The 10,863-nt window shown below is 46.0% G+C and overlaps 1 protein-coding gene and 1 long non-coding RNA gene across 4 annotated transcripts in view; one reads left to right on the top strand and one right to left on the bottom strand.

Annotated features, from left to right (window-relative positions):
• EBF2 (EBF transcription factor 2) overlaps positions 1 to 5,485 on the top strand; it is a 115,747-nt gene extending 110,262 nt beyond the window's left edge. The window contains exon 16 of one of the 2 annotated variants that reach the window (XM_057414681.1): positions 4,743 to 5,485. In XM_057414681.1, the coding sequence (XP_057270664.1) occupies positions 4,743 to 4,774 (32 nt within the window). In that variant the 3' untranslated portion in view covers positions 4,775 to 5,485. The remainder of the gene's footprint in view (positions 1 to 4,742) is intronic. The other variant, XM_057414682.1, reaches the window with a different exon arrangement.
• Positions 1,631 to 6,179, bottom strand: LOC130602112 (uncharacterized). 2 transcript variants are annotated; one of them, XR_008972822.1, is made up of 5 exons: positions 5,557 to 6,179; positions 4,986 to 5,136; positions 4,118 to 4,192; positions 2,679 to 2,750; positions 1,631 to 1,736 (listed from the first exon to the last, which is right to left on the bottom strand). It is a non-coding gene; the product is annotated as an uncharacterized LOC130602112 (long non-coding RNA). The 2 variants fall into 2 exon arrangements; XR_008972821.1 differs by lacking the exon at positions 1,631 to 1,736 and having other exon boundaries at positions 2,482 to 2,750.
• Between the last annotated feature and the right edge of the window lie 4,684 nt (positions 6,180 to 10,863).

Genomic DNA, 10,863 nt, shown 5'->3' on the forward strand with positions numbered 1-10,863 from the left:
AAGAGTTGCTCTGAAAAGTTTGGAAGGGGTGGGATTCCCAGGACCTGGCTTGCTCACACAACACAATGGTTCCTGAGTGGTTCCAGTGCAGAGCCTGATATCTGCTGCTCCACTCACTCAACAAATAAATATACTCTTAAAATAACTCTTACCAGAGATTCTAAAACTAACAGGGCCACTTCCACGCTAGGAATGTGCAAGCAGAATGCTTCTGCCTGAATCAGATTCCAGAGCCAAGACAGTGATTTAATTATGCCAAAGGCAGCAAATGCTGTGTACATGATGGCAATAGATACAAGAAATATGTATCTGCCATCTGATTAAATCCAGTATAGTGGAAGATCAAGTACCGTTTCCTCCCCAGTTTATTGGCAGAGATGTAAGTAGCAGAGCCGGCTCCAAAATAAAACCCTTAAGAACTATTTAAATCTTCTTGCTAACACTTAACAAAAATATCTCCTGTTACTATTAATTACTTATCTTCCATTTGATGGGATGTTAATTTTAGTAGCTCTTCATATGTCACAGAGCTGTTTGGGCTAGACAAGAGCTCCATTTTTAATAGAAAAAAAAACAAAAATCTGCCTTTTTTAATGGAAGAAAATATTCAGGACTGCTGGATGTACCCCCAAAAAAGGAGGCTATTGGGCTGGATTCACTATTGACACCTTGGAGGTCAATACTTAGCTGCTTTCTAGTCTAATTGGAGGAACAGCTAATTGCAGAGTGGCTTTACATTCCTGTGTGCTTTGGTAATTAAACTAATGCACGTGTGACACTGCAAACAAGTATTTTGATTTTAAGGGTGTTCCTAATTAGCTTGAACTAAATCACAGTGGTTGCTGAGGCAGCCTTTAGTGCCTACAGTTTAGCACCATGGTGAGGCACTAACTCCATCCACACAACTCCACAGGTGAGACCAGGTTGACTTCTCCACCTCTGATCTGTCAGTGGTTTTATGTAGATTGTTTAAAAACATCTTGCATAAAATATGGATTAACCTGCTTGTTACCTAGGAGAGACAAACCCACTGTTCATAAATAGCTTACCTGCTTGTGGTTGGACACGGTGAGAGGGTGAATGCCTGTCTTCAATCTTCCATCCGGATACAGAAGCATTGCTCCAAAAAAAGTGTTAACTTCCTGGAGGAAAAAAACAGATTCTTCAGTAAAAACCCAAAGCTTTTGGCTACATTTTAGTGTCTCAGTGGGAACCATCCTGCACAGGAGCTGGAATTCAGTTCACTTGCATTCCAGTATAAAGGATGATGGTGCCCTTCAGCAGAGCCCACTGCTGGTTGTCTGCTCCATGGAGGCCAGCTGGGTTTTCCTCTGGAAATCCTTTATCATTTTCATAGAACCATAGAATCGTTAGGGTTGGAAAGGACCTTAAGATCATCTAATTCCAACCCCCTGCCTTAGTTAATAATAAATGATGATAATAAATGGGTGCATGGTCTTAATATTGACAGGAGGTCTGCACGTTTTCTAGTGGTCACGGTGCTGGGATTCAGCAGGATGGTGAAGTCTGTGGGCAGAGGCTGCAGCTTCTATCAGACCAACAGCTTGGTGGCTTGCAAAGCGCAACCCTCCCCTTACCTACAGCCAGCTCAGGCGTGGAGATGTTTCTGGTGTTGCAGGGTAGGAACATTCAGTTAAGATGCTCAGAGTAGCACCACTGGAGCCCGTTGTTCACCAAAGAGCTGTAGAACTGCAAGACTGGACTTTGCTGCAAACCTAGTGCCAACAGAGGAAAACCAAATGAGAAGGCAGTGCTTTTGATGTGGCAGTGACTGTAAATGCTCAGCACCCATCTTCCTCCTCTAGAAAGCAGAGTTTTAAACCAGGTCAGTGTTTAGGCCCCAACAAAGCACTGAAGAACTAGATCAGCGTGTGCACACACGTGTATGTGTGTACATGTGTCCAGTGCTTACCGAGCAGCTCTTTGAATTGGAGAGTTCTTTTCCACTACAGAGCAAGGCAGCAGTTTTAGGGGCTACTTGTAAACACCAGGCCTGTGATGGTTATTAATTACAGCCATTAAAGGTGCCCATCACCAGAGCATCTGGGTGCTATCCACGTTGGATTATTTATTTATAAAAAAATTCTCCAACCCTGTGACAATTTTAATGAAGTGTTTCAGTTGATAATTGCAAGCTGTCAAGGTTAATACAATAAGGCTCATCTCTAATTCTTTTTCCATTTCCCTCCAAGAGAAAAAAAAGACCCTCTGGGATAATGACTGTGGTTTCTATATTCCCAACTCATCAGGGAGTGTCCTGCATTGAACCACCTTTATTGAAAAGTTACATCGATTCAATATATAGTAATACAGGCAAAAATAATTACAGCTTTGCTAGCAGTGTAAGACCTTAATCCAAACCTCACAAACATTCAATAAAAAGCGATACAGGCTGGGAATAGGCTTTTGACAGTGCAGCCCCAAAGGGGAGTGGAGGTGGGGTGGAAATGGGCAGATGAGGGTATGTAAAAAGAGAGAGAACCACAGAGCAAAGGCGCTAAGATGAGCTGGGTAAAACCAGGTGAGAATTCCAGCCAATATTCCTCACCCTCCTTGCTCTTTGTTGCAGAAGGAGGTGGAGTTGCAACCTTAGGATGAAATGGCAGTGAAACAATTACCCCTTTGCTTGTCCTTTGTGTATCAGGGTAGAGTTTTACCTGAATTTGCCCAGTGGCAGGTTCCATCCCTACAACTTCTGAGCAGTGTCTCTGCTCCGGAGCACTTACAGCCTGCAGGGAGAAAACAGACTTGGGGCTGGGAGAGCTAAAATAAGGAGAGGGAAGCAAGGAGTGGAAAGTAGGGACCTGCTGTTTGCTCAGGAGGAGGAAGGGAGGCACAAGAGGGATCACCAGAACCCCCTATAGGGGTAGTAACACACTCTCCTGCTTGCAGAGGCAGTGCTGCTGTTGCTATCACTAGCTTGAGGCCAGGACTGCTGCAGAACAGAATATTCCAGTTACACAGTAAAAATGGACTTGCATTACTTGTAAGGAACTTCCCAAAATGATGCCTCTACGAGCGCTCCTCAGATACTTTTGAAGCGACACGGCACAAACTCAGACTTGATCTCTGCTCTGATCTGCTGGAAGAGGTTTGCCTTGCGTAAAAGAAATTAAAATCATGCTGTTAACCAGAGTAGCAGAAAAAGCATTTGTGCCAGTGCATGTTCCCCTCAGGAACAGCCCCTGCCTGGCTGGGATTAATCCATGTTCCCCGTACCAGGGACAGTCTGTTTGCCCACAGCCAGCCAGACTCCGGCTGTTCCACCACCTCTGGAGCTGCTCCTGTGTTTGCTGTAGGCAGAGGACCAGCCAGGGTCCCCCAGAGACACGGGTTCAATCCTTGAGCTCACCTGGGTGATTTTGCCCGACACAGCCGAGGCAGAGCTCACACAGATACACACTGGATACCTGCGTGTGGGGGGACACTTACTCTGCTTCCAGCCCAGTGGAATCCAGACGAGGACATCAATCCAAGACTTAAGCCGAGTTTTCTTTCCTAGAGGACGGAGGCCAAACACTACCCTTAGGGTCATGGTTTAGTTTGGGGAGGAGGAGCTTGCTCCTTGGTGTTAGCAGAAAAGCTCTCTCCTTCTAATGCACCCCCTAAGGCAGGCATTCAGATCTCTACCTGCTGTAGTTAGGGTTAGGTAAGTGACCTGCTTGGAAATACATCTGAAAATCAACAGGAGATTCCTAAGCAAGCGGAAGTCAGTGTTTGACTGAAGGTGCTTTGGTTTCCCTTTCTCTTTCAGGGATCCGCCAGAACTGGCCGGGACTCCAGCCCTCCTCACTTACAAACTCTGGAAAGATTTCTGTTCCCATTGTGTTAAATCCCAGCCCGTGGCCTGGGTGTTTAAAAACACAGCTCCAGTAAGAGTCGTGGTAGCAGAGGAGCTTGCCCCAAGCACTTGTTAACCACTGCAAACACAAGGGTGAAATCAGTTCCCACAGGACAGGGCTTTAAACACATGAATAATCCCACAAATTTCAGTGAACATCAATCTGTGCAGGATTAGGCCCTTGCACTGCGTCGAGGCCCCTTTGAAAACATGACTCACTCATTTGTTATATAAATACATACAAACTTCACTTACCCCTCAGGACCTCTGGGAACAGCACCAGTTCCAGGCAGGTTCCAATGCTGCTGGTGTCAGTTATGAAGGATCCAGCTGCAACAAGAGGCAGGGAGAGTGACTAATAAATAATTTCCATAAGCCCAGTGTTCTGGGAATGTGCCAGGGAAGAACTGCAGTGGGTCAGGCATGGGGTGAAGAGAGCGAGAAACAGGCTGCTCTGATAGTTCCACTGCAAGGGGATTAACAAACCCAGCTCTGGTCGTGGTCCCAGGAATGGGGACCTGCAATTCCCTGGTGAGGCCCCATAAGCAGCATGTGAGCCAATTCCCACTTGCTTCCCCATCTTCCCTCCCTCCCAACATAACCCTTCTGCACCCAGGCTTTGTGGGAAGTGAAACCCAAACCGAGCAGGGTCCTGAGGAAGGGTTTGGAGTGGGAAGTCTGAAGTTCTGAGGGTGGTTCTGAGCAATGTCCATCCCCAAGGATCCCTCAGGAGATGAGCACCCAAAACTGGGCTTGCATTTCCAGAAACTGACCTGCTGAGGGCTGAATTGATTTATCCATTCGTCCACTGAAGGGCTCGAATGCGTTTTGTTCCTTACCAGTTTGCCAGACTTTCATCTTTGTCACTTTTCTCTTTCAGCCATGACTGGCCTTGTCGTTCCCCCGATGTAAGGAAGAGGCAGTTTTGCTCCTCTCCCTCTTCCCTTTTTTCCTCTTTTTTGTTTTCATGTTTCTTTTACAGCACAAAACTACTTATTGTGATGGACCACTAAAAGAAAATAATAGCACTACAAGCTCTTTTTTGGGGGAAAGCCAGGCCCAGGAGAGAAAAAAAAAGGAACATTTTTTATGGACTGGACAAGACAGAAGTTGCATCTTTCACCCGTTTCATATTTGTGACACAGCCACGTCGACTCCTAACCCATTGCGAAGGAAGCATCAGCCACGAGCCGGGATGAGCAGCAGTTGCCCGCATGGAACCCGAAATGCAAAGTCTTTCCTGACAGCCGTGAAACCTTCCTGAGATTTGTAAACTATGAAAAGGAGAAAGAAATTGGCAAAAAATGATTCAAGCGTGATATTTTGGATACAATTTGTTTTACTTTGTAGGGGAAAAAAGTTGAAGTTTCTATTTTCTACGGAGCCTTTCAGATATCGATTTAGTTTATGCAGAAAAAAAACAATTCAACAAAACAGGGTACCAGCATGAAAGGATTTCTAGGACGAACAAACCGCCGTGAATGATGGAACTTTGGTGTATGTGTGTATTTGCTCATAGTTTAACCTCTTTAAAAAATGTAAGATGTTTTACAATTATTTAAATAAATAAACTTGTAACTTATTGTATGTAGAGGTAGAAATTAAACCCTTTTTTGGATTTTTTTTTTCCTCCAGTTGTACAATGAAGAAAAATGATGCAAAAATGTAGTGATAAGTTTGAGATATATTATTACCGCTGCGATTGCTCCTCCCTGGTCCCTCCTACTGACTCCATGTGCAAGGATGTACAGAATTCCTTCTGATTAACAAAACCATCAGGAACTTTTACATCCCTTGTGGTCTCCAGGTTGCTGGTTCATGTATGAATTTGCATCCTTCTTGTTTCTTCCCCCCTTCCAGTTTTGGTTTCAATTCAAAGATTCAGGTACTAAGATTAACTGCTAAGTCTCAAAGACCCTCCTGGCAAAGGAATGGCCCAGAGGGATCTGAATGGATCAGATTTGTCATGAGGTACTGAGTGTGTTTTATAGATTCAATGTATGAGGGAGAGGGTTCTGCAACCTCCTGTTCTTCCATGTAGTTAGAACACCTTAAGTTCAGTTATACTCCATATTAAGGGTGCATTTATAAGGATAAATATGTATTGGAATAATTTATGCACTTTTATCCCGAGTCATTACAAATGGTAAGTATTTTCCATTTATATATTGAAGTTCATAGAAGTAATCGATTGCTTAGAATTTTTATGCGTTTTAGAGTAAAAAGAAACAGTTTTGTTCTCCTTCTCTTCTGAAATTGGAAGGCGAGAACAAGGCTGCTGAATACCCATCACTTGTTACCTGACCAAACCAGAGACCATTGATTGTTGGAAAGATGTTTTTAAAGGAAAAAAAAATCAGGCACTCAATTTACACCCCACCAAAAGACACCCAGTTCCTACCTGCATGAATAGTTGTTCCTATAGTAACACCTTTATGTTAATAAATAAACCCTTCATATACGGCCCCTGAAACTGTCCTTGTCCATGTGCCCGGTAGTTTTATCGATGGGTAAGTAAAATAGTATTCCTGGTGATCCTGATGTGTGGGGAGTAATGGACCTGGGATGGTGAAGAGCAGGGACAAGGCTGAGAGCCTGAAGCCTGCTTGAAGTAGCAGTAGAGTGGGAAGCTCCTCTCTAGACCTGTGGTTCACATCTGGCCACAGAGATAAGTGACAAGATGCTGGGGGGGTGGGATGGGACCCACACACCCACATGGCATGGACAGGGCTTGGGTGCAGGGGTGTGTTGTGCCAATGTGTAACATCAGCCCCTTGAGTAGAGCATCTCCATTTTCACCATGGAGGGAAGGTTCAGCTCATGGGAGAGAGGTGTTTAACATACGTGAAGATGTACAGGGTGCTTCTTACCTGGAACTTGGCACAGACTGGGGAGGCAGTGGAACTGGGTCCCTCCTTGTCATCCTGACCCCACTGTGAGGTCCTGGCCAGGGCTTCATTAAGTGCCTCTTCAATGCTACTGAATTTATTTTCTAAAAGGTGGAGGGAGTTTCTGTCTTCTAGAACTCAAGGCCCAATCTGTCCTATCAGCAAAAACCCAATTAGAAGCAACTTCAAATAGAGATGTGGTAGGAATAATGTGTTTTTAAGAAGCATGAATATAGTGTCAGGGCCTTACAGTCAGGCTACCGAAAGCATCTGCATTCCAGAGAAGGTGAAATAAAGTAACTCACCGTTAACTGTGGCTGCAAGGTCACATCATGCTAACCTGGGCATTGCCATTCAGAGCAAGACATAAAAGAACACCAAGAAAAGGTTTCCATGCATTCCTAGGTGCTGATGTCCCAGCCAGGCCGAGTGGGATGTCCAGAGTCATGTTTGGAGTTCTGCACACACACAGGTAAAAAAACCAGGTTGAGGATTATTAGTTAGGAGTGAAATAACGTCAGTCAATACCACTCTGAGTCCCAGATTTCCAAACAGCCTCTTCATGGACCAGGCTCATTTCTGATGTCTCAGCTCCCTCCCTCCCATTCTGACCTACCAGAAAACCCCAAACAGCTCCAAAGCATCGGGGGGGCAGCAGGAGCTCCCTTCAGTCCTCCCACAGCTTTTAGCAAGATTTGCATTTCAGGATCTCAGACAGGAAGGTTTTAAATGTAAAAAAATGGAACATTTCCTGGAAAAAGCCATTCTGATAATTCCCACCTTCTTTTTTCCCACTGCTTGGTGAGCACAGGCCCTTAGCAAAGCGCACTGGTGCCTTGGGGAGAACCAGGGTAAACCCAACAGGAAAAGGACAGTTCTGAACCACTCAGCATCCCCTTCACACTGGAGTTGCTTCTTTTGGCTCCATCCAGTTGCTCAGGTGGGGGAATCGTGCACCCAAACACAAGAGGAAACCTCCCCAGAAAGCTACGTCGAGTACAGGAGGAGAAACCACTGTGTCTGCCTGTGTAAGTGTGGGAAAGAGCTTTGGTTTGACCCAAGCCAAATGAAAACCATTCAACACAGCAATGATTTAGAACACGGATTTGGCTCATGCATGGAAATCACCACACCTGAGCTGAGTGTAGAACTTCCTGGTAGCTTTACAAGGAAAACTGTGTGTAAATAACTCCAATCAGAAATCCTTGGCCATGGAAGAAGGACTTTAGCAGTGGCAAAGCACCCAACAAAAAGTAATGTAAAAAAACAATGTGTAAGGGTTTTCTTCAAGTGTAATAAGCAAATCCGTCCTCTCTTAGTTATTGCTGTTCACTATTTCCTAACAACTTTCCTTTTTGCCACTAGAGAAACGAAAGTGTTGCGATAGGTAACTACAAATTACATCTTACCTTTGAAGAGTATGTTTTGTTTCATCATTTATCTTGGTATCACATCTCACTCTCCCTCTTCCTTTGCACACCTCCAATATGCATGGTTTTGAAAGACCATTTTTGCCCTTCTGTAAATTAAGGCCTCATTTTCCCCCTCCTGTATAGTTTTGGGGTTGGCTGGGCGTTCTGTTGGGGTTTTGCTTTGTCAGTTACCCACGGTCTGAAGTTGCTATGCACAGAGCTTTTGTAAAGATAGCTTTTTTGGTTTACTGTTTCTAATGGTCCTACTTCTGGAAGCCTCTTGTTTGTAAAATTAAAATGTTCTGCTGGAAACTTGAAATTATCCCGACAAGAAATAAAATTTTTGTACTGTAAACAAGGGGGGAATTCTCTTCCTTTCAGAGCATTGCAGGGGCTTTATCCTTGATCATCTTTGTGTCGTGGTGCAGCAGTAACACTTTACAAAAGGGTTGCTTTAGTGACATGGTTTAAGTGGTGGACTTGGCAGGACTTCAGTCTTAAGGGTTGGACTTGACCTTAAAGGTCTTTTCCAACCCCGTTGTTTCTGTGATTCCATGCACTACATGACTGTTCTTCTAACCTAACCTCCATGTGGAAGCGTTCCCCCCCAGCTGGGTAGAGCCAGCACAAGGACAGGTCAGTAACAGTCTCTTCTGACCGGGCCTTTCCTACACCTGATCAGTGAAGTGACAACACCTCTGTGAGAGTTTAGGGGTGGCAGGGAGTCAATAGTGGGTAACTGCAGTGTCCTGTTGGGAAGCCTCCCTTTTCTGTTAGTATCCTACAGCTGGTGGCCCTCCCAGCCTGCTTTCTGCCTTCGCAGGTCTCCCCTGGATGGCTGTTTTGTGAGTACTTGAATTTCACTCCAGTAACTGGTGACACAACAGCCACTCACCGGGCAGCGAGGCACTTCCAGAGCAGTGGAAGTCTTTCTCTTGGTGACAACAGCAGCTGCTGAGGTGCAAAGATCCGAAGCTTTAATCACGCCGGGGGGTTCCGGTGGTGATGTCTCATTAACTCCACTCGCAGGACTGGATTAGCTGCTGGTGGCTGCAGACCCTGCGGAGCAAACACAGTGTGGGGAAGGGGAATGGGAAACACAACACTTCCCCCCCCACTGCAGAGGGTGCCATAACCCTGTCCCACGAGCCACTGTGAGGAGCAGGGGGAAAGGAGATGAGCTCTGAGGCAGAAGCTCTTCCCTGTGAGGGTGCTGAGGCGCTGGCACAGGGTGCCCAGAGGAGCTGTGGCTGCCCCATCCCTGGCAGTGTTCAAGGCCAGGTTGGACACAGGGGCTTGGAGCAAGCTGCTCCAGTGGAAGGGGTCCCTGCCCATGGCAGGGGTTGGAACTGGGTGAGCTTTAAGGTCCCTTCCAACCCAAACCAGGCTGGGATTCTATGCTCTGCTGTCCTGCTTCCCTGGCATTAGGGCAAATTTACAGCAATAACAGGAAAAGACATGGGAGTGACAGAACACAAACCTGGCCACTGCCAGCTCCTTCTCCAGGGGGACATGGGTGAGCTCTCCGATTTTCTTGTTGGTCCTCTGTGAGGTCTACAGCATACAGACCTATAGTGCACTTGGGGAAACTCATCTCCATCAATTCCTGTCTGTATTCTCAAACTCAGTCCAGCACAGACACAGGCTGTGGCCACGTAGCTCTGAATATAAGTCAGTAACCAGGTCTGTGATGAGGAGGTGAAAGCTCTGATCTTGCCACCATTAAAATCAGCAACAGCTTCAAACCCACCTCACACAACACAAGGTTTTAGTGAGTGTGAATGGGCAGAGCTGGTCAGAAATGCTGATAGCAACAGCACTTGAGGAGCAGTGAAAAGGGAGGGGGAATAAATAGCTCACGCAGGCAGAGATTGTCTGTTGGTAATAATACCATCTCACCCTGTTTACAAGCTCAGAACCTGACAAGACACGGGCCGGATCCTCAGCTATTGTCAGCCCCACTCAGTTGAGGTGCACCAATTTATGCCAGCTGTAGACCTGGCCACATAATTACTTTTCCCTCCGGCCTGAAAACCAGGAGCACAGCTACAAAATAAGTGGTAAAGAAAATAATACAAGCACTGGATGTCTCTTATGTTCACATTCCTCCTAGCACAGCACCCAAGCACGCACAGATCACTCTACTCACACTGTGGAGGCTTCACAATCTGCACCCAGCATGGAGGGCAACACCTAAACAAGCGATGGGAACACTTCCTGACCCAAAGACCTTACAGCCATGTTTCAGGTTAACACGCTCCAGTTGTGCCAGAAGGCAGAAAGCACGGGGAGGGGGAATGGGGCACAGCCATGGCAGCAGTAACCAAAGTGTGTCCTGTACATCCTGCTGCGAGGGTGCTGCTTGTTTCACTTGAGGGGCTTACAGCCTCAGCAGCAAGGAGCCTCCCTATGCATAAGGCAAAGAGGCTTTTAGGAACACTTCAGATCAGTTTTGAGTGGGAAATTCGGGCTCCCCTGCTCTTCTCAAGCCTGGTGCCGCTGGTTTGGGTGGGTCAGGACTTCCTCAGCACTTCCCTGACACTGCAGGAACCGGTTTGAAGTTTCCCAGCAGGGTCCCTATGACACTGCAATTGCTGTAGTCATTTCTTTGTCTTTAAAATGCCATATAATTGCTAATGTAATTAGTGCTGTATACAGAGGGGGCCTGTGCAATTACAAAGTCCTAAGATCAAGTAATTAA

The sequence above is a fragment of the Pezoporus wallicus genome, unplaced genomic scaffold (assembly GCF_028554395.1).
Source record: "Pezoporus wallicus isolate ANWC-B61680 ecotype Strahan unplaced genomic scaffold, APGP_CSIRO_Pwel_v1 contig_11047, whole genome shotgun sequence".
NCBI lineage: Eukaryota > Metazoa > Chordata > Aves > Psittaciformes > Psittacidae > Pezoporus > Pezoporus wallicus.